Source organism: Panthera pardus, unplaced genomic scaffold, assembly GCF_024362965.1.
Source record: "Panthera pardus isolate Hobbes unplaced genomic scaffold, ASM2436296v1 HiC_scaffold_11, whole genome shotgun sequence".
NCBI classification, from domain to species: Eukaryota; Metazoa; Chordata; class Mammalia; order Carnivora; family Felidae; genus Panthera; species Panthera pardus.
Genome location: NW_026526666.1, coordinates 72,975,302 through 73,002,814, shown reverse-complemented (window position 1 = coordinate 73,002,814; position 27,513 = coordinate 72,975,302). Strand labels below are relative to the sequence as shown.

At 46.2% G+C, this 27,513-nt stretch overlaps 2 protein-coding genes across 5 annotated transcripts in view; one reads left to right on the top strand and one right to left on the bottom strand.

The window, feature by feature from the left end:
• Positions 1-1,063: 1,063 nt before the first annotated feature.
• Positions 1,064-8,965, bottom strand: EBNA1BP2 (EBNA1 binding protein 2). The gene is made up of 9 exons (XM_019428951.2): positions 8,705-8,965; positions 8,538-8,621; positions 8,169-8,338; positions 7,160-7,283; positions 5,796-5,885; positions 4,039-4,114; positions 3,711-3,804; positions 1,650-1,812; positions 1,064-1,514 (listed from the first exon to the last, which is right to left on the bottom strand). Exons 1-9 carry the CDS (start codon positions 8,768-8,770, stop codon positions 1,464-1,466), a joined length of 918 nt encoding a protein of 305 aa, XP_019284496.1. The 5' UTR covers positions 8,771-8,965; the 3' UTR covers positions 1,064-1,463.
• A 16-nt stretch (positions 8,966-8,981) lies between these two features.
• The window catches only part of CFAP57 (cilia and flagella associated protein 57), an 80,632-nt gene continuing 62,100 nt past the window's right edge, over positions 8,982-27,513 (top strand). For 3 of the 4 annotated variants that reach the window (XR_008420006.1, XM_053896494.1, XM_053896493.1), the window contains exons 1-6: positions 8,983-9,111; positions 9,351-9,527; positions 13,361-13,677; positions 15,278-15,564; positions 17,459-17,666; positions 20,727-20,879. Coding sequence is in view for 3 of the 4 variants with exons in the window: in XM_053896494.1 (XP_053752469.1) it covers positions 9,371-9,527; positions 13,361-13,677; positions 15,278-15,564; positions 17,459-17,666; positions 20,727-20,879 (1,122 nt within the window). In the remaining variant the exon portion in view is untranslated. Of the gene's footprint in view, positions 9,112-9,350; positions 9,528-13,360; positions 13,678-15,277; positions 15,565-17,458; positions 17,667-20,726; positions 20,880-27,513 lie in introns of all 4 variants that reach the window. The other variant, XM_053896496.1, reaches the window with a different exon arrangement.

Sequence of the window (27,513 nt, the reverse complement as noted above, 5' to 3'; positions counted from 1 at the left end):
CAGCAAAATAATTCTAAGCAGGTATAAACTCCTATCATATGGCAGGCAACAGTCTAAGCATTTACATATATTAACTCACTTAATGCTGACATTTGGGTAGATATTATTCTCATGTATATAAAAAGATGACAAAGCACAGAAAAATTAATGTGCCCAGGGTCAAACAACAAGTAAGCAGCAGAAACAGGTGTCAAACCCAGCAGTCTGGCCCAAGTCTGTGCTCTTGACCCACACGGCTCAACATGAAAAAGGGGGATCATAATGCACAGGTGGGGCAGGGGAAAACCCAAGGAAACAGAACGAAGGGAACAGAAGAAAAGCCTTAAAAAAAACAAAACTATAATTCACATTATGAGATAAAAGAACAAAGAATGCTTAGAATAAAATGGAAAATGAAAGCTAAAATAAATACTCGATAAATGATTAGACAAAGAATCAAAAGAATCTTTCCCCTAAAGTAGAACGAAAATACAAACTTAGAAGATCCCTGGAAGGGTTTCACAATCTAACAAAAATTCCAGAATTAGAACAAAGAAAATAGGGAGAACTTATCAAATAAAATTTGCCAGAACTGAAGAACCTGCATCCTTCTAAATACCCTAATTAAAGAATAAAAACAGGCCCACACCAGGGCATGTTATCATGGAATTTCAGATCGTTGGGTGAAGAAAAGCTTCCAGAAAGAAGGGAAGGGAAGGGCAGTGACTTCTCAGTGGGGAGAGGAGGCAGCAAAACAGAGAAGCAATGCCTACAACATTGTCGGGACAATACCCATCAGCCAAACTAAAGGCAACTGCAGAAATGTAGGAAGTTCTCAAGTTCCCCTTCCTTAGAAGATACCAGAAGATGGTACACACCAAAGGAAGGCATAAGCTAAGATGTAGCTGATGATGTAGATGGTATAGAAGACACAAGGTGACAGCTGCATGACAGATCTAGGTTGGAGCAGAAAAGTATAAGCTGGTTAAAATGACATAGGTCTAAGGAAAAATAAAGATATACAAGGAAAATTAGGCACACAGGAAAATAAGGGTGATAATCAACTCAAGGAAAACCCAAAAGCTGTATCACAAAGGAAATTTTATCAGAGTACAACTAGTTTGACAGTGATTGGTATTTTAACAATCATAATGTATAAACACTGATTCTTGATTTATCTAAAACCATGATACAATTACCTGGAAGGATGAGGAAGGTATACATTAAATCTCCAATTATCATAAAAGGAAGGCAATTTGGGCTCAAAGTCTAAATTATCATCAATAAACAGCAATCTTAATACATAAAAGTAACTTCTCAATCTTTCAGTCCTGAGTTTTTAACCAAGAGGATGTGTTTCTTTGAAAATTTTTTAGTTTATGAAAGAATTTTTTACAAAAAGAAACCAAAAGATGATCCAACTGTATTGTGAAATCCCAAGTCTGCATCCCTTTCTCTTGGTTCTTCATATACAAAGATGCTGCTTAGCGTGTTCTGCTCTTCATTTTCTCTCTTGTTCGTTTTCCAGGTCTCTTCTATGGAACAAGAAAATACCACATGTGGTCACACAGCAGCTTGATCTTCTGCCCCAGGGAAAGGAAGGGAGCGGGTAGGTGTGGGATGGGAGAGGAGGTGATCCAGCCCCTCATGTGACCCCTTGGCTCACTTACATTTGATCCTTTCTTTCCAGGCCTCTTCAGGCCCTTGCCATGAGCTGTCTTGGCCCGGAAGCTGGATACATCATCGTAGCTCTCACGAGTGTTCCACTTGGAGCCTTTCTTCTTTCCACCAAAACCAAACTTCTGGTTTTTATAGCGTCGCTTAGCATTGGGCCTGGAAAAATGCCGGCTTACAGGTCACCCACAGCACTGCAAATCCTGATGAGTCTTACGGCCTACGACTACCCCTTGTTTCCTGTCTAAGCAAAATCTCTTAGATACTTTGTTACCCAGAATCTTATCATTGGCCCTACATTCTTACTCTAAAAATCCCCCAGGCAAGCTCATCTACTTATGGTGTTAACCACTAGATCAAGAAAACAAAGCAAGAACCAGGAAAGGTTTCACATACATTTTGTGGCTCACCTCTTCTCTCTGAAGAGTTTTCTATTTTAACTAATTTTTGCTAGATCATCCTCAGTTGTTTCTATTCCCTTCAAGGATAGTACATGCAATTAACATTCAAATATAATAAATTTTAAAACTGGTCTTCCTGCAGGAAATCTCAAATTCAACATAGCCAAAATCACATGCCATCTCCCTTCCTAGACCGGTTTCACCTCCTGTATATAGGCAATGACTTGGTGGGGCACCTGGTTGGCTCAGTCAGTAAAGCATGCGACCCTTCATCTCTGGGTTATTCATTCGAGCCCCACGTTGGGTGTGGAGCCTACTTAAAAAAAAAAAAAAAAAAAAAAGGCAGTGACTTGAGGCTGGTGGAACTACATCTTTTCAGCCACCAGGCTAGAAACCTGGGAGCCAGCCTTGATTATTCCTTCTTTCACTCTCTACACCCAACACAATTACTGAGTGCTGCTAGTTTAACTTCTTGAATATTTCTTCAATCGGTTTTCTCTTCTCTGCCCCCGTTACCCCTTTTGGGTCATTATCATTGCTCTCTGGACTTTTGTAATAGCCCCCTAATCAATTATCCTGCCCCCTCAAGTCCATCCTTTATACGAGGTACACTTAATTTTTCAAAAACATGAATATGACCTACTCATAATTTTGAGTAAAGCCCTCAATGTCTCCCCAGTGCCTACTGGATAAAACCCAAGTTTCTCAACAAGGCAAACACTGTCTCTGTGACTTGGCCCAGGGCCCCCTCCAGCTACATTTCACTCCTCCTTGCTCCACACCGCACTCCCAGTGGCACCAAATGCTTGCTCTTCCCTCATACACAAACTGCTGTTCTCACCTCTATGCTTTCACTCTCTCGTGTTCTTCCTTCTTCCAAAACCAGTGTCTCTCCTATTCTCCTGGTTCTTACTCATCCTTCAGACTAAGCTCAGGTGGCACCCTCCTCCAGGGAGCCATTCTCACGCCCTCATCACCAGACAAGGTCAGCTATTTCTAAAATGTTCTTCCACACTACTCCCTCAAATGCCTTGATCATAGCATTCATATATTCTACAGAAATTATCATTTCCCCCAGGCCTGGGATCCAGGGATGCATAAAGGTGAACTAAGAAGAAAATAATAATCTTTGCCATTAACCCTTTTAATCTGCAAAATGGTATGAGGTGCATACAATTTTCTCATTTTCATAGATGAGGAAACAAATATTCAGAAAGGTCAAGTAAAACTTGCTCAAAGCTGCCCAAAGTGGCAGGCTCTGGACCTGAACCTTCGGTCTACGCCGTGAGCAACTTTTACTGAGCATCCACTTAAAATGTGCCAAATCCTTCAATCACCCTACTTTAGTTTTTTTGGTTTTTAGTTAATTAATTTTTTAAAGCAAGCTCTACACCCAACGTGGGGCTTGAACTCATGACCCCCAGGTCAAGAGTCCAATGCTCTACTGACTGTGCCAGCCAGGTGCCCCCTAAACCACCCTACTTTAATCTCCCAAGACTGATACGGCTAAAAGGACCCATCACATGGGCCGGTAAGCCCCGGCCACAGGCAGCACTGTGCTCTCTCAACTCGAGGCCACTCCTGTGGAACTCGCTGCCGTGCCCGTGACTCGCTTGCCCAGCACCCATCACAAAACCAAACAAAAACCCTTCATACCCCTTCTTCATCTGTTGGCCTTTGGCTCCTTCCTTTGTTTTCCGTGCAGCAGCTTTCTGATCCCCCTCAAGGAAATCCAGTTTATCAGAAAAGCCTGGGAGGGAAGAGGTACTTTGATCAGCACTGACATGTTCATTTTAAGAAGAGCTTGAGCTTCGAAAGAAGGTTGTTACTTGCTAAATTAACTTTAAGAGATACATCTTGTTCCCCACACCGTCCCCAAACCTTAGGTCCCGTGGCTGCAAATCAATCAAGGCTCCAGAGCAGTATGTGTTCAAATTAGCAGCTACCCCTGCTCCCTGTATCCTTAGGACAGAGATATACTGACCTTTCTGATATTTCTTAATGGCGTTCATCATATGTGTTTTCTCCCGCTGCCTCTTCTGAAGAACCTCTGTTTGCACCTGGACATGAACACAGGGCCGTCATACCCACTCCAGACCATCGCTGTAAGCGCCTACATGCTTTCGGTAACAACGATGTGCTAACACCACCACCGCATGTTTACGTGTGCCAGAACTATGCTAAGGCTCTAAGCATATTCTTACTTTATCTTCTCAACCACCCAGTGAAGTAGAAATCCCTATCACCCCTGAAACTGAAGCACAGAGAAGTTAAGCAGCTCGCCCGAGTCACGCAGTGGGAAAGTACGCAGCTGAATTCACACCCAGGCAGTCTGCACTCTTACCCCATTCCACCATCCTGCCTACAAAATCACGGCAAATCACGTCTAGGTCTACACCCAATTCTCTCCGTTCGTTATATGTGAGCAGATTAAGTGTCAAACCCACTCCGTTATGAGGCATGAAAGTACCAACAGAAACAAACAATCTCCCAAAAAACATAAAAGAAAAAAGGCTGTAAGGACAAAAGAAGATGCCAATACTCAAAGGCAGGGATTCTCAATCTCCATACTACTGATAGCTCAAACAGGAATCACTCCGTGTTGGGGGGTGGACAGCCTGCCCAGCGCACTGTGGGAGCTTTAGCAGCCTCCCTGCCCTCCGCCCACTAGATGCCAGTAGCACACTCCCCATGGAGATGTGACACTAAAAATGTCTCCAGATGTTGCCGGATGTTGCCTGGTAAGCAAAATTATCCCCAGTTGAGAATCGCTGCTGTGAGGTTTCTTCAAGTTAGCAACAGTGAGCTAACAGGCGCCAGTGACGTTTTCTTTGGCTCTGACAAATTAGATTCTGTTACACCAAATGCCCACGTCTTTGAGCTGGCCCCGGCCATCGACCACCAGATCAATCCAACAAATACGCAGCTGCCCTTCCGCACAGGACAGGACACTCATCTACTCTTACTCTGCTGAGGATCCGGCAGTGAAGTGACTCCCAATGTGGACAGCAGCTCGGCACCCCGATCACAAGCGTTTATGTCCAAAACGCGGACAAGGTCCGAACACTTCTGCTGACCCTCCTCACACTCCCTTCTTCCCACAACCCTGACTTCAATTCCTGTCATCATGTTTCCTAAATAACCATGAAATAACAAAGAAAAACCAAAGAGTTTCATGGTATGCCTGCCCTTTTTTACCTGAGGTTTTTTTCATGTTAGAACTCAGACGTTCATAGTTCAAGCACACGGGTACCATTTTTCCCTCTCAGTTGGATCACAATAATATGGTTCTTTCAAGGACTTCACATCATCTAGACCAGTGATTCTCAAAGCAGGATGCATTTCAGAATCATCTGAGAAGCTGGGGCATGACGGGGAAGGGAAAAAAAAAACACCCAGATTCCCAGACATTCTGAAGCCCAGAAATCTGTTTTGAAAAACCTCCCCAGGTGATTTTGCTGTGGTCAGGTTGGGACTCCACTGATCTGGACTCCCCTCTTCACTGTACAGATGAGCAAATGGAGCCCAGTGGAATGAATGAATTGCCTACAGTTACCATGCTACCCCTGGTGAGACCCTGGTGTCAAGGGAAGATTGTGCTCGTGGATACGAGCACATACTCCCCACGGTGAGATAATAAACACAAGACAGAGCACACACAGGGCATGGAAGCAGACCTGACCCAGTCACCCCAGCCTGACAAAACACTCGGCCTCATCCCGTGCGCCCACATCTTCTTACCTTCTTCCCGTATTTCCTAAGCGCTCGCAGTTGCTTAGCCTTTTCAGACTTTTCCATGGCGGCCTGTTTAGCCTGCAGCTTCTGCCGAATCTGAAACACAAAATATTGTCAGCTCGTGTTAAGTGAATCTGGGCTGACCACCACGTAGGGTGTGCTGGAGCAGGGAGCACATCTTCCCGGTTCTGCAAACTGGAGCTCAAAGGAATCTTGTACGTCCTGTTTCATACATGAGGACAAGAGGCCCAGAGGTTGAGCACTTTGTCCAAGATACCAAGAGTATCCATGGTGGACCTGAAAGTGACCTCCCCACTCCCAGTGTGCTGTCCCAGTGTGCTGTTTGTTCTGCTATGCAAAACTGCCTGCTTGCCATTCTCCCAGGAGAAACCAACTTTTCCCCAACCCAACTGTCTGCAGACTAAGGTCAAACAAGCATGCAGCCTCAGTCCCCTTCTCCGATACACCACATACACATTAAAAACTCAAGCAGGTACCAGGTACCTCACCTTTTCCATCAGACACACACATTTCAGTCAAGGGGTAAGCACGTGTCAGTGTGAGTGTACAGAGGGGTGTCCGAGCTCGTCTCTAGATTAGCTTCCCCAAGTACCACTGAAACAAGAGCTCCCTAAAATCCAGCTGGAGACCCAATAGGACTATCGGAATATATCTTGGGATTAAATTTTGACAATTCTCTTCCTCCCAGAGTTAAATGAGGATCAAGTTCTATGTAACCCTAAATTATACTACATCTGAGCAATATGTTAATCCCTCATTTTACAGAAAACTGATGCCCAGAGAAAAATAATTGTTTACAAGTTAGAGCACCGCCCCTTGGCAATGGCTGGACAAGAAGTGTGTTTTTTCTATATGCCATGCCATGACCACGCCAGCTAAGAAATGCAAAAGGCCATCTTGATCTCGGGACCACAGTTCTTACAGTACTTCTCCTCCCCTTAAATGCTTAAACTAGGAAAAAATCATCCTTCTATTTATCTAACTGGTGGTGACTGGCATGAGTCTGAAGTAGGCAATCAAGATGATAATTGTCCTCTGACAACCAATTCCCTATTATTGGGCTTAGTTCTTTTTATTTTCTTCTAAAGCTCATTTATTTATTTTGAGAGAGAGGGGAAGAGAATCTCCAAGAGAGGGAGGGAGAGAGAGAATCCCAAGCAGTCAACCCAGGGCTTAAACTCAGAACTGTGAGATCATGACCTGAGCCGAAATCAAGAGTCAGACACTTAACCCACTGAACCACCCAGGAACACTGTGGGCTTAGTCTTTTTTAAATTACAAGAGATAAGCCAGCTGACTACACTTAAGTATAAAGCCTTGGCTTTCCAGAGAAAACCTTTGTTTCTTACCTTCTGCATCTGCTGATCAGACTTGGCCATCTCTGCAAAATAGTCAGTGGGCCTCTTGGTAGGGACTTTGAGCTGATGCAGCCGGGGTAATACGGAAAGCACAGCGGCCTGGGCTTGCCGGTAGCTGAGGATGTAGGACAAAACGTGAAATAAGCGAAGGGAGAGAGACCTTCCACTCCCTCTCACTTGCCTTATCCAACGAGGATGACCTTGGAGTTATCCAGGGGCAGAAAAATGCTCAACATCTGACCTCCACCAGCAAGAACACACACACACACTAATGAAAATGTAATAAAGCTTCATTAACTTGGTATCTAGGAGAGATTTAACTGTATACTCTTTAAAGAGGAAGGGAAGTTCTGCTAAAAATAAATTAGTTTAAGACAGTGACCACACTAAAAGTACCCCTTAACTTAAAAACTAATACCAACTCGGGCACCTGGGTGGCTCAGTCAGTTGAGCGTCCAACTTCAGCTCAGGTCATGATCTCACACTCTGTGAGTTTGAGCCCTGCGTCGGGCTCTGTGCTCAGGGCCTGGAGCCCGCTTGGGATTCTGCGTCTCCCCCTCTCTCTGCCCCTCCCCTGCTCATGCTCAGTCTCTCTCTGTCTCAAAAATAAATAAAAACGTTAAAAAAAAAAAAGGAAACTAATACCAATCATGAATTCTTATGTAGTCCTTAAAAAAGGTCATGTAAGAACCTTCTGAGGCAAGTTTCTGTTTAACTGAAAACACACAAAAAACTTTAAAACTGAATACCTCAAAATAAAATTTAAAAATAAAATAAATTAGACTTTGGATTATAACCGGTGGACCAAAGGCTCTTTTCTCAACCAGGAACAATCTTCTAGAGCTTTTTAGTAAAAAAAGAAGCCTTCCTACTCACTCTCAGGCTTATGACAATTTCTGAGGACTGCAGGCTCACTGCTTCTCCCACCTCCCCCCTTTCTCGAACAGGGCCACCCCCCCCCCCCCCCCCCACCTTCTCCCACACTTGAAAACAAACATACAAACTCATCTCCCGCTGGAAGTCATCTTCCGGATCAAAGGCTTTCTGATCCTTGTTCTGAGGGGTTGACTGAGGTCCACTGATTTCCGGCACGGGACCCAGGGTCACATCAAGCCTTTCAACCCATTCCAGATCCCGCTTGAATTCAGCCAAACACTGCTTCAGGCCACTCTAGGAAATTCATCAGACACTGAGCCTGTATGAAGGACACAGGCCAACGGACAAAGCACTAAATAAACCCCAACATCCGGACCTCCTGACAATGCCCAGGCTGCGTCTTCCCAGGGACAAGAACTCAGTCCGCCAAGCACAACTGTGCCTTGGGAGCATCCCGTGTCCTAGCACCCCCCGACCAGGCGCCCGAGCTCACCACGTCGTTCACAGCTTTCTTCGGCCCCTCTAGCACCACATTGAGGCCTGGCTTCAGGAGCCCTCTGGAAAACGCATCCTGCAACTGCAGGGTATAATCGGCAGTCAGCACCGGGGGAATGAGGACCCTCTCCCGCGCCCAGCCCCGCGAGCCCGGCCGACACCTACCTCCCTGTCGGTGACCAGAGAATCATCAGAATCCGAGTCCGAACCTGACAGCGGGGGGGTGTCCATGTCGCAGCGAACGTGCACGTCCACTCTAGTCGAGGGAGCCGGGTGGCCTGAGGCCCGCGCGGCCGGAAAGGGGCGCCTCTCGCTGCTGCTGCCTGCCCCCCGCCCCCTGCTCGCACGCCGCGGCCCCACGTGGACCCGAGCCCCACTAACGCCGACTGCCGGGTGCCTTGGCAGAACTTTCCCACCGGGACTTCCGCTTCCGGCCGTATACCCACACTTCCGGTTTGCCGTTGCTATAGGAACCGCTCCGGCGTCCGAAAGAGCCGGGTTGCTCGGGACCCATAGGGGTTTTACTCCTGGATACACGCGTGGTCTGGTGACCCAAAGAGAAGACGCCAAAGGTGTGAGCGCGTAGTTGGGGGTCCTCTGGAGAAGCAAGAAGCCTCGAGGGAGCGAAGGAAAGGGGAGAAACAGCTGTCGCGGTGGAAGGGGGTGTGGGGGCCGCTGGGGGCGGGGGGGGGGGGGGCGGAAACTAAGGAAGGCTCCGGGGGCGGGGCCAGGGGCGTGCTCGGGGCGGGGCGGGGCGGGGCAGGGCGGGGCGACGCGCGCCTCCACGCTCATCGCTGCGCTCCTTGTTCAGCAAACTCTTTGCCGGGTACCATGTCGACCGTGGTGGCTCAGTCGCTGCATGTTTTTGGTCTTCGATCCCACGTGGCCAACAATATCTTTTTCTTCGATGAACAAATCATTATATTTCCTTCAGGAAATCACTGTGTGAAGTACAATGTGGATCAGAAGTGGCAAAAATTCATTCCAGGTAAAAAAACCTTTCCATCCCTACGCATGCGTTTGACCGTGCCAAATATAACCCCATAATCCCGACAAGACTATAGAAAGTTAAGTATTTTGGCCAACTTAAATATACGTATAGTTTTATAAAGGTAGAAGGAGTACACGTCCACCTGCATTAACAGAGTAACCACACATACATCGTTAAAATCACATGTAAAATGATGTTAATTTAAAAGTACTTTTTTTCCCCACTGATTTAATGGAAAAAAAAAATTATTTTAGAGTCTCTTTTCATGCCTCTGCAATATCATTGTCTTCGTCATCTTCAGGGCCACTTTTTGAGTTGTTTAGCACAGCTTTCCAGAGTTCGGTACCTTCATTACATCACGTTTTGGAACCGTGTATGATGAAGGCCCTGGAGGTTTAATCACAAATCACAAATAACCGTTATACATAATGTTACATTTGTGTTTGTTCACACTGGTCCTGTTAATGTTATACCTGATTTCCACAACTCAGTCACTCTTTTTCCAGTCTTTATTGCATTCAAAATGTTTGATCTTGACACATGCCTACAAAATTGTGTTCACTGCATATATCTAATATCTAAAGAACTATAATAAAGCGAAGGTCCATGAACGCACCACGCAGGGTAGGAAATAGAACATTGCCAGCTCCAGTGTTTCTCCCTGATTTCGTTCTCACCACGCATACTCACACCCCATCCTGGATATTGTAATTACTCCCTTATTTCTTTATATACTTTTACCATGTATATGTGTGGCCTTATAGAAAATAGATCTTTGTTTTTGCTATTTACCAAGTTTTATAAGTTTAATCATGGTTATACGTATGCCAAGACCTTCTTTTGTTTGACATCATGCTTTTGAGACTCATACATCTTAATATATATATATTAACTGAGTCATTTTATTGCTATATGGTGTTCCATCATATGAATGGAATGCCCCAAATATATTTATCCATTCTAGTGTGGATGGACATTTGGGAAACAACAGTTTTTTGCTTTACAAAACATCCTGCTGTAAAGTTTCTTGCATGTATGTACGCTCATCCACTTGTGTGGGTTCTCCAGCGCACATGGCCAGGACTAAAATTACCGGGTAATTTTCCTTATGGAAAGATTTTTGTTTTTTCCTTATGGAAAGAGAAGCCTCGGTGTCACGACTCTCTGTGCAAGAATCCTGCTACAGTATGGGGTGCCTGGGTGGCTCAGTTGGTTAATTGTCCGACTTCGGCTCAGGTCATGATCTCACGGTTCGTGAGTTCAAGTCCCGCGTCAGGCTCTGTGCTGACAGCTCAGAGCCTGGAGCCTGCTTCAGACTCTGTGTCTCCCTCTCTCTCTCTGCTCCTTCCCTGCTCACACTCTGTCTCTCTCTTTCAAAAATAAATAAAGATTAAAAATAATAATAATAATTTAAAAAAAAGAACCAAAAGATAGGAGGAGACTCATGCACGAGGTGAACTTGTTTCAAGGAGGTGGCCGTCATCAACTAGGTGTGCAAAGGCATTTTACAAGCTCTGCAATCAGCCAACATATATTAAGCACCCATTTGGTGCCAGTCACTGGTGATTGAATGAGTGGATTGCATGAGTGAATGGATAAAGAAAACCACGGCCTGTGCTTTCTAGAAGCTCTCAGTATTGCCATGGAGACAGGTGTGTTTTCAAAGGAGCAGGACTTGGAAATGACCAGGATAGATGCTATGCCAGCTACAGCCCAGGCACGAAAGCACAAAAGGAAAGAGGGAGAAGTTTTCCTTTGCCTCCCCCAGGCAATCTCATCTATGCCCCCAGTTTCAACTTCCCACGGTGACTCTTACCTCACGTCTGCATTATCAGTCCCAACCTCTCCTCCGAGCCTTAGAATCATATCCAGTTGTCCACTAAGTCTCTCTACCTAAATGTCCCACAGTATGCACCTCACACACAATATATCCAGAACTGAATTTGTCATTTCCTTTTCTTCCCTCTCTTCCTTAAGACCCTACCTCGCCAGATTGTCAAATGCATGATAAAGCTACAATTACAAAAATAATGTAGTGCTGGTATAAATATCCCCAAAACCCAGTTATATATATGTAGATATGTAAATGAATTGAATATATCATAAAGGTAGCATTAGGAGGAATCTGTGCTGGGACAACTAGTCAGGTATTTGGGAAACAGGAATCAATCTAAGTCTTTACTTCATGCCCCGAGAGGAAGTAAAGACTTTAGTGTAAAAAAAAAAAAAATGAAATCAGAAAAAACTAGAACCAAATAAACATGAGTAAAAGTAAAATCTTTGGATGGGCTGTTTTCCATAAAAAACAATGGACATACTCTTCGCCATGACCCCTAACTCCCTCGGCCTATGTTCCTTCCCAGCTGTCACCCCTACTCCCAGTCACCAGACGTCAATCATTGCTTGTTTCTCTCCTTCCCCTGCCTCACCCAGGCAGCCACTGGGTCCTACTTGGCATCTCTCTCATCTCCCCATCCCAGCCTTCATACCGCCTGTCACTGCCATCCTGTTTTTGAAATTATCTGCCCACTGGTTTCCTTCCCTCAAGGTCTGTCTTCCACACAGTTGCCAGAGGGATTTTTCTACAACATGCGTCTGACCCTTCCAAAAATTCCTCTGTGGCTTTTCATTTGCCTCTGTGATAAACTCCAAACTCTCGTGGCTTTTCATTTGCCTCTGTGATAAACTCCAAACTCTCATGCAGGGTCTCCAGCGACCCCAAACCTAGGGTCTTTTCCAAGGCACGGTCACTTCCTGAAGCCCTTCCAGAGAGGTCCTGCTGCTGGACAGACTCCCTTCAGCTTGCTGGGAAAGACAGCACAGGGCCCAGGGCATCACTTTCTAGCACTTCTCCGCTGCCTTGCTCACCATCCCTGCCCTGGGCTTGAATCAGGGCGGACTTTTGCACAAGGCACAGTAGGCACAGAGCCCAGGGCCCATGATACTGGTAGAGACCCAAGAAAATGAGTATAATAATACTAAGTCCAGTCTGGATTATATTCTTTATGCTAACGCAGTCGTAAGATACAATTTTTACCAGCTTATTTTTTAAACCACTTTATTAATTTTTACTGTTAATGGAAGAAGGGACCCAAGAAAATCATAATGTGGGCCTGATTTCATCTCCCAAATAAAGTTCTTGCCCCTTCATCTTTGCCTCAGCCTTTGCTTTCTAGACCACAACTTTTATTCTCGTGCTTGTTACCTCATGGTTGCAAGATGACTGCTCTGTCTCCAGGTACCACTGACACATTCCAGGAAAAGTCGGGGTAGAATGCATCCATCTCTGGTTTTCGAGAGAACACAAGCTTTACTGTAAAGCCAGTCCAGCAGACTGGCCAGATTCACACAGATGACCTAACTGTGAGACAGCCTGGGGCCCCCAGCAGTTGGTGTCTCAGCCTCGAAAATAGAGGGGCGCTGCCTGCTGGCTGCTCAGGGCATGGAGGCCCACCCTCTTCCACCCGTCTACACCCACCTGTGGTTTCCCTGGGCTCACGTGTGATGCCCCAGCCACACTGTACCCTTTTTCACACGCACACCTCTGCTCTTCCTGCCACCTGCCCCACCCTGCACTCTATCCCACCTGTCCTCCCTCTGGCATCGTTCCTTGACTTCTCCTCCTACCTCAGCCTCTGCGAGGTACCCGTCCTAGCCATTTTCCTAATACCCCAGACATAGCAGGGCCAAGGGACTGCAGGGATTGACAGTTACCTGTTTCTGTGCCTTTTCTCCCATGTGTCAACCTTGCCACCACTGTGCCCGGTACATGTCGAGTCACGGTGAAAGCATGATCTGCTCTCATTATCCCCCTTTACCTCTGTTCGCAGGCTCAGACAAGAGTCAGGGCATGCTGGCCTTATCCATCAGTCCCAATCGGCGATACCTCGCCATCTCCGAGATTGTGCAAGAAAAACCCGTCATCACCATTTACGAACTGTCATCCATCCCTTGCCGGAAGCGCAAAATCCTTAATAATTTTGACTTCCCCGTTCAGAGATTTATTAGCATGGCTTTTTCTCCAGACTCCAAATACCTGTTGACTCAGACATCACCTCCAGAGTCAAACCTTGTCTATTGGCTGTGGGAAAAACAGAAAGTAATGGCTATTATTAGAACCGACTCTCAGAACAATGCTGTCTACCAGGTACCTCCCAACATAACAAGTATCGTGCAAGTTATAAAACTAGTAAGAGCTGTCTTTTATTGAATGCTTTCTGTGTGCCAGGAACACTGCCAGTTTCTTAACATGCATTTTTTTTTGAAAAGTTCTTTTTTTTTTTTTTTTTCAAGTTTATTTATTTGTTTTGAGAGAGAGCATGAGTGGGGAAGGGGCAGAGAGAGAGAGAATCTCCAAACGGATAGTGCAGAGCCTGTTGCAGGGCTCGAAATCATAAACTGCGGGATCATGACATGAGCCCAAACCAAGAGTTGGATGCTTAACTGACTGAGCCACCCAGGCGCCCCTCTTAATATGCATTTTTAAATTAATCTCTCAACAACCATATATGGTCTGCATAATTATTATCCTTGTTTTATAGATGAGACAACTGAGGCTCCAAGAGGTTGAGTCACCCACCCAAGTATCACACAGGTAGTGAGTGGCAGGGTCAGGAGTCTCAGACTCCAGTACCCCTCTTCTTTACCCTGGCCCAGAACTGCTTTCACAGGCCCAGCCGATGAACTGATAACTCACTTTGTCTTGCTGGTCCTGTCTTCTTCCTAACAGCATTGCTGGGCAGTGGGTAGATTTCAGGAATATAACATGAAGTGGTTGATCTTGAGGAACGTGTCAACAAAATCGCAGTTACGTAGGGAACAGAATTTTCCATTGTTGTTTGGGGGCAAAATGAAGAGGACCCATGAGGAGGCTGGTTGACTGCTCAGGCAGTGGGTCCCAGGGAGGTTTTACCTTGGTGTGGTCACCCCAGTCTGGGATCTGGTACTCAGCTTTACAAGTTCAGGAACTCAGCTCTGCTCATGTTCAGAGATATTAGCTTGCCAGCGTCTCAGGAACAGACTCCCTTATTCTCACCAGAGGCCAGTGAATAACCCAGCATGTGACTACGAGAACACTCACATTATTTATCTGGTATATTTCCTCCCTAGTAATAGAGAAGTGGGGAGGTGAAATTAGTAATCAGAGGTTGCTTGGTGATCGCAGAATCAGACCAGAGGCAGAGAGAGCCGGAAGATTATTTTGTCTCGGCCTTGGTGAGGCCGAGTCCAGCATCCCTATTCAGAGCAGAGTACACACATCCTCCCTAACAGATTCAGCTGGATGCCCACTATGAACCCCGCATCGGGAATACAGAGATGCAGGTGTTACAGCCCGTCAGTTGCTCACCATCTAGTAGGGGTGTGAGTTGACTGCCCTTACTGTACCTCCCAGTTGGTAGGAGACTCCCTTTCCCCCGGACCCACCAGATCCTCCTTTTTCTGCGTTTCCAGCTGAGTCTTCATGTCACTTTCTTGGCCCAGAGTTTAGCTGTTGTCAAGAACCGCTTATCCTCTTTTTGGCCTTTGTAAAATGATTTTTGTAGGTTTCCTGGTTTAAGATGCATGGGCCCCACAAATACAATGAATCTGTGCTCTTATCAAATGTGCTATCAAAATTAATCATGCCCTAGTGATGTTTAAAGGATACTCTGAGCTACCTGAAACAAGTATTCACTAGTAAAATGAGAAGTAATTCCACCAAGATTAGTTTTATAAGTAGTTTTCTTTTATCCTTTTACATTTTGCAGGTGAGCTTCAATCCCCAGGATAACACTCAGGTCTGTGTCACTGGCAATGGGATATTTAAGCTTCTCCGCTTTGCTGAGGGCACCCTGAAGCAAACCAATTTTCAGAGGGGAGAACCCCAAAACTATCTAGCCCACACGTGGGTGTCTGAAGACAAGATCATTGTCGGCACGGATACAGGCAAGCTCTTCCTCTTTGAATCTGGAGATCAACGCTGGGAGACAAGTATAATGGTCAAGGAGCCCACCAGCGAGACCGGGAACCTGGAGGTGATCCGGGAATCGGAGAGGTAATGGCGCCCCTCTGGGCTGGTGCTCTTGTGAAAATATGTTCATCATACCAATAGCGTTGTGCCAAAAATGGGATTCTTTAAAAGTCACTCAGAACCCCTCCACCTTCAAGTCAACTCTTTTCATTTTCCCTCTGCCTTTCGCATGTTCATCTATATTCAAGCACAAATTGGACAGTTGTGACCACAGCCTACATACAGTTCTTTTGTTTACATGCATTTTATAAGCCTTTTAGCACGACTAGTCTTCAAAACTCCAGATCTTTTAAAATGTATTTTCTAATGGCTGCCTAATTTATTGATTCAATTACATAAATGGCCACTGAGCTCTTGCAGTGTGAAGGGCACCTTGCTAGATGCTGGGGACATGTGTCCTCAAAGACTTTGCAGTTTGGAAGGAGCCAGCAGACCAACAAAGAAGCTCAGGGAAGTGTTATTGGTGTAAATATGACAAAAGAATATGAGGTAAAGTGGGGGCTCAGGTCAATTTTACCTCTACTTCAGGCAATAATGGTCATCTCTCACACGTATTGAAATATACCGTTGTATCACTAGACTCTGCTTCAAGCACTTTATGTGTATTCTTACTTGAGTCTTACCCCATATAGTACATATTATGCCCATTTTATAGAACAGGACACTGAGGCTCAAATAGGTTAAGTGATTCACCCAAGATCATAGCCCTGTCTGCCTGGCTCTGGAGCCTGAGCCCTCAACACATGGCATTTTGTAGATTCTTCTTCCTCAGTAACTTTCAGTCTGTCATTTCTCACCATCCCCCACACCCATGACACCTCCTTTTTCTCTCACGATTCTATTAAGAGCTTCCTAGTAAGTCCCTCTGCCCTCCAGTTTGCCATGTTCCTAATCCTGCAGTGAGTCCAGTGCTCTAAGAATAAAACCCAGGGGCACCTGGGTGGCTCAGTTGGTTAAGTGTCCAACTCTTGGTTTCGGCTCAGGTCATGATCTCATGGTTCGTGAGTTCGTGCTTAGGATTCTCTCTCTCCTCCTCTCTCTGCCAGTCCTCAGCTCATGTGCTCTGTCTCTGTCTCTGTCTCTCTCAAAAATAAATAAATAAACTTGAAACAAAATAGAATAAAACCCAGACTCCTGAACCTGGCCCACCCATCCCTGCTGCTCTGACCCTTCTTTCCATCTGGAGCATCAGCTTCTGCCTCTGTCTACCACACACATCTTGCACACTCTTACTTCTGAGTTTGGTCACGTGTAGGTCCACCTACCCCACTCCTCTGGACACACTCACATACCCACATGCTCCTGTTTGTTCTTCAGACCAGCTGGGAGTTCTCAGCTTCTGCTCATCTCAGATGGGTGCACCTCTCCTTAACGGTCCTCAGAAAGTCCTGCTTCCATCCCACCCAGCTGCCACCTAATGGGCCTTAGCACTTGCCCCTAGACTCTAAGCTTCAAGGGACAGGAACTGTGTCAGTCTTACTTACCATTGTTTCATAGGGTTGTCGACACAGTATAATTCCAATAAATATTTGTTATGTGGAAGAAAGGAGGGAAGAAAGGAAGGGAGGAAGGGAGGGAGGCAAGATTCAAATCTCAGGCCTTCCACTTACTAGTCGTGTGATCCTAGAAAACTCTCTGAGCCACTTTTTCCTAAACGAAAGAGGGATAATAATGCTAGCAACAACCACAACAATAATGGCGACCACACAGGGTGGTGAGACTACCAAATAAATGTATAACCTTCCAGTCTTTCTCTGGACTTTGTATAACAGGCCAAAGGGTGGCGTTTGGGCCTGGGGAACAGAATTGCAATGGGCGATTTCTCCCGCACCCAACGACAGCCCTTCATTCTCATCCCTAGCTGAACTCCTCTCCTTGGGATTGCCTGTAAACTTTACATGCTGTTTTCTTTTTCTAGCCTGATCCAATTTCCGACAATCAGTTCCCCGGTCCCTTCCTATGAGCAGGTCATGATGGCCAGTAACAACAGCCAGCTGGCCATGCCCCAGGTGTTCGCCATTGCAGCCTATTCAAAGGGATTCGCCTGTGCCGCTGGGCCGGGGAGAGTTCTCCTGTTTGAGAAGATGGAAGAGAAGGATATTTACCGGGAGAGCAGGGAAATCCGGGTAAGGAGGGGAGAACTGGGGTCCTCCTGGCACGTGTCGTCCAGCAGCAGAGCACTGACAGGGAGTTTGGTGGAAGGAGAGGGCTATAGCGCTGAGTGGAAATGGGGACTCGAGCCATTTGTCCTGAGGGAAGTTTGGGGATGGAGCAGACAGAACAGGGGTTGACATTGGGAGGATCTGGATTTGAATTCTGGCAGAGAACTTTGGCAAGTTATATTTGCACTTTGAAGCTTAGCGTTCCTGTAAAAATGGTGTTAGGATATATATTGATATTTAATGTCAAGCACACACTGTCTGGCACCTTGAAAGCATTCAGTAAATGTCTGTGGAATAAGTGATACAAAGTGCTGTGGAGAGAGATCATCTGCGGTTGGGGAAGAACCAGGAAGGCTCTCGGCGGCGTGTGGCGGCAATCTTTGAGGAGGGGTCCTAGAGGAGGGGTAACAGTTGACGGGAGGGAACAGGTTAGGAGTTGCACGTGGAAGGAACAGGTGGAACAAAGGCACTGCGGAGGGGGGAGCAGGTGGTTTGTCTGGGAGATACTCTGCTCCCCAGTGGAGACGAGCTGAAATCACTTGAAAGGGAAAGCCAGGAGCTGAGGCTGTTGAAAGATCTCGAATGCCAGCCCGAGGAGCATGTGTGTAATCCCACAGCCAGCCTGTTTCTGAGCGGAGAAGCATGACACTTAAGAAAAGCAATCTGCCTGCGGTGGGGATGGGGCGGGGGATCCGGAGGCCCTGGACGTGAGGCAGCTACACGCACTCTGAATGAGCCAGTCTTGACTCTGCCCTTATTGGCTGAGTAACTTGAGATGAGTTGCTGAATCCAGCAAAACCTCTATTTCTTCTCTGAGAAAGTAGCCCCTCGCCCTGCTGGTTATCAGAAGGATGACACAACACCTGTGTAAATCACGTGTGAAATGCTTGATGCTCAATAAGTGATAGCCGTTATTATCTCCACGATGAAGAATCAGGCTTTGCTACTGAAGCCAAGAAGTGGTGAGATGTAGTCACCACAGTGAATAGCAGGGAAAATGTGAAGGGAGAGAGCCTTTGCGGAGGTTAAGCCTATAGAACTTGCCCTGAGTAGATGTGGGTGACCAGAGGTAAGGAGCTCGTAGAGATGCCGCCTTGGCCTTGAGACTGGCTGTCTGGGGAAAGATGCCACAGGTAAGAAAGTTGGGGGTAAGGAAAGTGAGTGGGAACCAAGGGGAACTTTCAATTAAAAAAAAAATGTTTTGTTAATTTTAATTTTTTTAAAAAAATTTTAATTTTTAACAATTGTTTGTTCCATTTGTTTATTCATTTAATAAATATGTATTGAGGGTTTACTATGTGCCAGGCTCTGTGCTAGGGGCTGGGGATGCAGGAGGGGAAGCACACACACTACGAGCCTGTCCTTAGAACAAACAGATGTGAACAGATTGTCACATGGGGCTCAACATTGTGAAGAAGATAAAGCCAGGAGAAGGACAGGGAGTGAGAGGGGGTTCTGTTCTAGAGAGAGTGGCTCGGGGAGGCCTCGCTGAGGAAGTTGATGTTTGACCAGACACTGGAATAAAGCGAATCCATTGGAAATGTGGTTTTAGACTTTGGGAGTGGGATCAATGTACACACACACACACACACACACACACACACAGAGCGCTTAGCTTATGTCTGGCATAGAGTTGGTGCTTTATTTTTACTGTTTCAAAGAATTTATCATTGTGACTATTTTCACTACCGTTGCTTTCACCGAAACCCTCATTTTGGACAAAGTCACTGACAGAACAAAAAAAGGAGGACTGAGGACAAACCTTACATTTCCTAATTTAGAGTCTGAGACAGAACGAGAGCCCAGCAGAGGACACTGAGAAGTGGTGGTCATTCACTCACTCGTCTAACAAATGGCTGTCTCATACCTGCCACGGGCCACGCTCCAGGCCTGGTGCCTGAGCTAGAGGCGTCGGCCACGGCCACTTCCCCCAAGGACCCCACCACCTCCGGAGGAGAGCAGCGAGGCCACACTTACTCTTTCGCTGAGCTCTGCTGTGCACTAGACGCTGCCGAGCGCTGGCACACAGCAGCGGGACGCAGGCAAGGCCCTCGGTCTGTAGGCTCCCATTCCGCTTACGCAGTGTGATGAATGTGGCGGCAGACGGACGCTCCCTAGTGAGCACACTGAGATGATATTAGGGCTCACCCAACCCCGGGCGGGGTGGGGCGGGACTTTCCTCTCTCCCAGAGCCCTCAGTGTGCTGGCAGAGCAGGGGGAGATGACGGCGGGAAGGAGTCGGGGGTATACGGGGGAAGACACAACTCCAGGCCACGGGAGGGAAACATGAGAGCTCCGTGTCCTGAGCCCCCCAGAGGCAGGTGCTGCCATCACCGCTACAGGATCTAGGAAAGCCCAGAAGATGAGGACTGAGCAGGGGCCTCTGGCATTTCTAAGGTTGACGAGGACATTTCAGTACATGACACAGTGGAAGGAATGAAGAACCGAGTGGACGTGGTATGGGCGGGCCAGCCTTTCGAGAAGTTTGATGGTTAGCAGGTGAAGAGCAGTGGTGGGGAAAGGAAACCTAAGGTGAGGTCTGCTTGGCAACTCCAGGCCCTCTCAGAGGCTGCTGGCAGGGCCGCCGTGTGACCCCTTGTCTTTTCTCTGCCCTGTCACCCACCCCACGTGGAAGAGGGGCTGTCCCCTTCCCCTCCACTGCCCCAAAGTGCACGCTGGCATGCTTGATGAGGTGGCACCCGCACTGGGCTTCTGACAGGTGGGCGGGAGCGGGATTTAAACTAACACTTGTTTTCGGAGGGGATCTCAAATTCCGATGTAGAGAGTGATCCTTTTTGCGGCTGCTGCTGTCTCGTAGTCAGCCACTAATCACTTAAGGGTGAATACAAATCCCACAGAAACAGAGGTGACTCAAGCCCTCCCTTGTCCACATCTGAGGGGGATCCTTGGCAGCATGCCGGTCTGGGTATCTGTAAGCTGAAAGTATCTGCGAGGACTCCGAAAGCCCAAGGACACGTGGACAATGTGGGAACATGACTGACGGTTGTGTTGCATCTTGGGCAGATTCCGACGGACCCACAGAGCAATGAGCGGAGTCAGTCGGACAAACAGGACGTCCTCTGCATGTGCTTCAGCCCCTCAGAGGAAACGCTGGTCGTCAGCACCAGCAAGAACCAACTGTACAGCATCACCATGTCCCTGACGGAGATTAGCAAGGTAAGTCTTTCCCAGCAGCGCTTCCTTCCGGCCCAGGGATTGCCTACCACGTGGGCAGATTTGAATCCAGACTTTCTGAGCAGGGGCTCATTTAGCCCCTTCCTAAGAGCAGAAGAAACTCGAATCTTGGGGCACCTGGGTGGCTCAGTCGATTGAGCGGCCGACTTCAGCTCAGGCTGTGATCTCGCAATTTGTGAGGTCGAGCCCCGCATCAGGCTCTGTGCTGACAGCTCAGAGCCTGGAGCCTGCTTCGGATTCTGTGTCTCCCTCTCTCTCTGCCCCTTCCCTGCTCACACTCTGGGTCGGTCTCTCTCTCTCTCTCTCTCTCTCTCTCTCTCTCAAATAAATAAAAATTTTAAAAAAATTTTTTTGGAAAAAGAAGAACCTCGAATCTTAAGGTGCCCCGTAGAAGCACTCGGCTGCTCTCAGTGGGGTTGCAACTGCTGCGGCCCCTTTCGAGGACCCCTTGGAGTTGGCTGTCAAGTCTAAATTGTACGTATCCTTTAACCCTGCCATTATACTTCAGAGAATTCCTCATACTGCTGCACATGCCTCTCTACCTACTCATGTGCACAAACATGCAAGTGTATGAAGAAGTTGATTGTTTCTTTTTTGTTTTTAAGTAACAAAACTAGCATAAATACACTGCAGATACTGCAACAAAAAAGCACCATAAAGATAAAGAGGGTCACTTTGTACTTCTAAAAGGGTCACTTCATCAAGAGGATATTATGGTTTTAAACTTTATGCACTTGATAGCATGCATTCAAAATATATAAAGCAAAATTTGACAGAACAATGAGGAAAATGGACCATCAATAATCATAGGAGGAGATTTTAACATATCTTTCTTGGTAATGGTGGTTTTTTTTTTAAATAACAGTTTTATTGAGTATCGATTGGTATTTATTCACATGCCGTGCAATTCACATATTTACAGTGTATAATTCAGTGGTCTTGAACGTACTCACAGAGTTGTTGCAACCATTACCACAGTCAGTTTTAGAACATTTTCATTGCTTCGGGTTCTTTTTGTTTGTCCCTGTGGATTTGAATTATCATCTGAAGTCACTTCCTCAGCCGGATACGGATTTGCTCCCGCCCACCATCTTTGTGCTCTTATTGGCAAATACACTTCCATGAGCCCAACGATGCATAATATGCATATTTTTTATATAGTTGCTTTCTCAATAAGGTGAAAGAAAAGTGGGGATGAGATATGTATTTATATTATCTTTTATAATGTCATGATACATTTACTGGTATTCTTTGTGTTTTTTGGTGGATTCAAATCACTGTCTGGGGTCACTTACTTCAACCTGAAGAATCTCCTTCAGTATTCCATGGCAGGCAGGTCTGTGAGCAACAAACTCTTTATTCTTGTTAGGAATTTTTTTTATTATTATTATTATTTTAATATTTATTTTTGACAGAGAGACAGAGCATGATTGGGGGAGGGGCAGGGAGAGGGAGACACAGAATCCAAAACAGGCTCCAGGCTCTGAGCTGTCAGCATAGAGCCCGACGCAGGGCTCGAACTCACAGACAGCGAGATCACAACCTGAGCCGAAATTGGATGCTCAACTGACTGAGCCACTCAGGCGCCCCATTGTTAGGAATATTTTTATGTTTCATTTTTAAGAGACAGCTTTGCTGGATATAGAATTTTTTTTTTAAGTTTATTTATTGGGTGGCTCAGTTGGTTAAGCATCTGACTTTGGCTCAGGTCATAATCTCACAGTTCATGAGTTTGAGTCCTGCATCGGGTGAGCACAGCGCTGCTTCTCTGTCTCTGTTTCTCTCTCTCTCCCCCCTCATGGGATTCTCTCTCACTCTCACTCTCTCCCTCCCTCTCTCTCTCTGCCGCTCACTCACTTATGCCCTCTCTCAAAAAAAATAAAGTGTATTTATTTTGAGAGAGACAGAAGCAGTGTGAGTGGGGGAGGAACAGAGAGAGAAGGAGAGAGAGAGAGAGAGAGAATCCCAAGCATGCTCTGCATTGCAGAGCCCGACGCAGGACTCAAACTTACGAACTGTGAGATCATGACCTGAGCCAAAACCAAGAGTCAGATGCTTAACCAGCTGAACCATCCAGGAGCCCCTGGATATACAATTCTTGATCGACAGTTTTTTCTTTGAGTATTTTGAACATGTTATCCCACTCCCTCTTGGCTTTTATTATTTTTGCTGAGAAATCTGCTGTCACCTTGTTGGATTTCCTTGTAACTGATCAATCATCTTACGCTTGCTGCTTTCAAGGTTTTTTCTTTGTCTTCAGTTTTCAATATTTTTGCTATCATGTGTCTGTGGATCTCTTTGTGTTTCAGCTTCATGGATGTGTGCATCAATACTTTCCAATAAATGTGGGGAATTTTGTCCATTATTTATTCAAATATTTTTTTCTGCTCCTTTCTGTCTCTCTCCTCTCCTCCTGGTACTCCCACTGTACATGTGTTGGTGTGTCTAGTGGAGTCCCACATTTACCTGCGGTTCTGTCCATTTTTCTTCATTTTTCTGTTTTCCATATTGCATAATCTTTCTTGATCTGCCTTTAACTTCACTGATTCTTTCTTCCGCTAGTTCAGATCTGCTTTTGAGTGCCTCTAGTGTATTTTTCATTTCTGTTATCGTACTTTTTACCTACAGAATTTGCTTTTTTTTAAAACAGTGATGTTCTCTATTTGATGTGACATTGTTATCAAAAGTTTCTTTCCTTCTTTAATCATGGTTTTCTTTAGTTCTTTGAACAGATCTGTAATAGCCACTGTGAAGTTGTCATCCATTAAATCCAATACCTGGCCACTCTCACAGGCAATGTCTGTTGCCTATGCACAGCAAAATGCAAATTAAAACAAGTCTGAGATGCCTCTTTTTTTTTTTTCCAGTGACACTTTTCCTTGCTTTAATATTTTTGTCTTTTTCTGCTTTTGAAATGAGCTTTCAATTACAAAATACCAAACCCCTTAAAAATGCCAGCCATCGGCACACCGTGGAGAAGCCCCCAAGTAAGGATAGATAGTAGTGGCAGTTGGCAAGAGGTGGGAAGTGATTGAAGCAGTGGTTACAGATGTTCACAGGAAGCTAAAACTATCCAGCAGGTTGTGTCTTAATGTTAACACAGGTTAGACTAGTCACTACCTTGGTGGGTGGCCTCAGTGTTTGGGTTCAGGTTCTACACGGCGGTCCAATTTCTTCCAGTTAAGAGTTCTTGGCTTGCACCAATCACAGGGTGGCCAGAGGGCACAGGACCAGTCTATTCATTTTTCAAAATGCTGCCATAGGCCTGCTACATGTGTTGAGAGACTTCGGGAGCTCTACCCTTCAGCAACTGTGTGTAATTTGGGTTTTCTGTCTGGACACGTAGCTCAGCCAAAATCCAGAGGCCGTTTGTGAGTTTCAGGGATTGGTACGGAATGTCTTGCCCTTCTACATTCCTCTTGGCAATAGTACAGACATTGTTGTTTTGCAATTTGCTGGAAAGTCTCAGCATTTAAGTGACATTCCTTAATCTGAAACTGAAGTTCATTTTCACTGGGACCATCCTTTCCTTCGCAAGGAATACCTGGTGCTCCATTTTGCCATCTTCTACAAAAAGCACCATTGAGTGGGACGTAGCAGCTGAAGTGGCCTCAGGGCAACGTACTGCACGTCTGGCTCCCCAGACAGCAAAGTGACAGGTGGAGGGGCCACCTTCTACTACTTACTACCTTGTAGTAGAGTCGTTGGGTAACAACTCTAGAAACTTCCTTAGGACTTTTACCGCTGAAAGCACCACCGCTGAGTTGGCGTGAGATTGCTGGGGAGTTACACGTTCCCAGATGTTCTGAGCCTCCCGGCCATCTTTAGGGTTGTAATTAGGGAGTTCAAGATGAAAATCTGGCCCAGTCAGTGCACTCATTTGGGGCCATCAGCCACTTATTAATGTTCTGTGGCTTCAGATCGAGTAAGTTGCCATTTAGGTGAGATTCGCTGATTTCAGAAAATGCTGCTACAGCATTAGCCACCACCATTGGATGTGAATCTGCAATGAGATCCCACAGAGTATCCAGAAATCCCTGATCTTCCACCATTTGGGCATCAATATCATGGAATTTTGCCACACAGACTGCCGCTGTCTTCCTAACGTAGGAATCTTCATCCTTCAAGCACTTGCAGAGCTATTCTGTCATCTTGTCCACCCGGATGCACCCCTGGCCCTGCCTGCCAAGGCCTGAATTAGAGGATTGGGATCCTCACTGTCCTTCACAAAGCTATGGACAGCCATGATGGCCACGTCTGGCTGACTCTTGGTTAGGTTCATCAAATAGAGATAGGCAGATGGTCAGTGTGCGTATAGTTTCTTACATCTGGAAAGAGAGAACTGACATCCTGCCTCCGGTCGTGGCAGCAGTCGCTTTCTGCCCAGCCTCCTTCCTCTTTTTCTTTCTTTTCATTGTTGAGTTCAGCCTCTAATTCAAAGATTGCTCCTTTTTTATTGATTGTGAAGTCTCGTGGAGTCAGTCGTGGTTTGGGATCTTTAATGTGCACCAGAGGCAAGGCTGGGGGCGCCAGCAGCCCAGAGAGCCTGGCCTGAGCAGTGGTATAATTGTTTCCTGCATTAGCCAAAATCAGAAAGTCAGATATCACCCGGAATTTCTGAGAGCAAAAGAGAATGGGAATCCTTATGGGATGGTGAGGGGGTGTAAACTGGTATAGACATTCTAGAGAGCAGTCTGATAGTTCCTGGTCGAATAGAGAATGCATATATCTTGTTACCCAGTGGTCTGCTCCTGGATGCATACCAGGAATTACATCATGCCGGTCCATTAGAGAGCACATACAAAGACGTTCGCCTTCGTGTTCGTAGCAATGGAGAGTCGAAGACAACCCAGCTGTCCGTCCCCAGGAGTGATAAAGAAGTGAAAGATCTGGATGCATACCACAGAATACCAAATCTCTGGTAGAAGCAATAATCATATACATGACAACATAGATGGTTGAGAGAAAAAAGTAAAACTGAAGAATGCAGTCTGAAGGATGGTGCCATGTATAGAAATATCCAAGAACATAGGGGCGCCTGGGTGGCTCAGTCAGTTGAGCATCTGACTTCAGCTCAGGCCACGATCTCCCGTTTTGTGGGTTTGAGTCCCGCATCGGGCTCTGTGCTGACAGCTCAGAGCCTGGAGCCTGCTTCCGATTCTGTGTCTCTTCTCTCTGCCCTTCCCCCACTCATGCTCTGTCTCTGTCTCTCAAAAATCAATAAACGTTAAGAAAAAAAAAAAAGAAAAATTTCCAAGGACACAAATGAGACACATTAATTGGTGCCTTTGATAAGGGAGGAACAAGAGTGAAAATTAAAAGAGGAAGGGAATGAAATATAAAATAAAAATTGGCCGTACGTGAATTATGACAGTCTGCAACTCTGCGCCTGAGCTACAGAATGAAGAAAGTAAAGATACAAAATCAAGGAAATATGAGGCAAGGTCATCAGACAAGTTTCGGGGCTGGGAGAAAGAGGAAGGGAGTCTGAAGGCCTGGAAAGAGAATAAATGGCATGAAATTGGTATCTTGGAGATTCAGAAAGTGAACTTACTGAAAAACATGGAGTTATCGGTCCGTTGGAGGCTTGTGGTCATGAATTCCAAGTGAAATCGGTAAGCCTGCTTGTCTGATTCTCCATCATCCTACAACTTCTTAGGCAGAAGTGCAGAGAAAGGACGAAAGAGGATTACTGTTGTGTTTAAGGTAAGAGGTGTGAGTGTATTCAAAAGCTGATGGGAATGTGCCAGTAGAGACAGGGAAGTTGAAGATATTGGAGAAAGAAAGGGTAAGGGATGGAGAAGAAGGGGAATACTCTGTCCTGCCCCCCACCCCAGCACAGCACCTTTTCTTCCGAGATAGTAGGGAAGGTTGAGTGGATGCAGCTGAGTTTATAAGTGAGAAAGGGCCAGAATTTGAGGGAATCCCCATCTCAGCCTTTGGTTTGCTTGTGAATGGGCCTAAAATACGTGCACCTAATTGAGTTTCCCAGCCATCACTCCTCATTCAGGTGTCCCAGGTATAAGGCCTCCGAAAATAGAACAATGTGAAGCCTGTACAACCAGTGTCACAGGAAGCATCTCCGTGTGAAATCACCCACCTCTCACTGCTGCTGGCGGTGGAGTGACGCCATTTCTCTGGAAAGAAGTCTGGCAGGGCCTCTGAAGGTCTTTAGAATCATTCATGCCATTTCCCCCAGTATTCCCCTTCTAGAAACGTACCCGTTGCGTCCGTCCCAGCCTATTGATAGTGATGCTCTTGGCTAGGAATGCCCGTGGCACTTTGCCCAGGCCAATATTACTCATAGCAAACCCCCAGACGTTTCTCCCACCACGGCCAGAGTTGTGGCTGGACCGGACCTTTTCCTTCTTAGGATCATTGCAGGAGGCACTTCAGCACAAAACACCAGGGAACTTAGGGGAACAGGTTTGTTACATGCTCTGGAGGGTACGGAGCACACGTGAGGGCCGCACAGCAAGGTCATGGGGAGAGAAAGGGCATGGGCTTTGCCTTTACTGGAGTGTGGGGGGTGGGATGTCTAGGATTTTGTGGGTTTGCTCTTTATTGGCTAATTTAAAACCTAAGAGCACAGGAAGGAAGAAGTGGGATCACTCAA

Bases quoted from the DNA above. Each gene is read 5' to 3' on its own strand.
- EBNA1BP2 (XM_019428951.2), bottom strand. From the start codon at position 8,770: ATGGACACCCCCCCGCTGTCAGGTTCGGACTCGGATTCTGATGATTCT. The intron at 8,339-8,537 runs GTGAGCTCGGGC...TGAATTTCCTAG, and splicing joins AGAAAGCTGTGAACGACGTG to AGTGGCCTGAAGCAGTGTTT. The intron at 4,115-5,795 runs GTAAGAAGATGT...GTTCATGTCCAG, and splicing joins TTAGGAAATACGGGAAGAAG to GTGCAAACAGAGGTTCTTCA.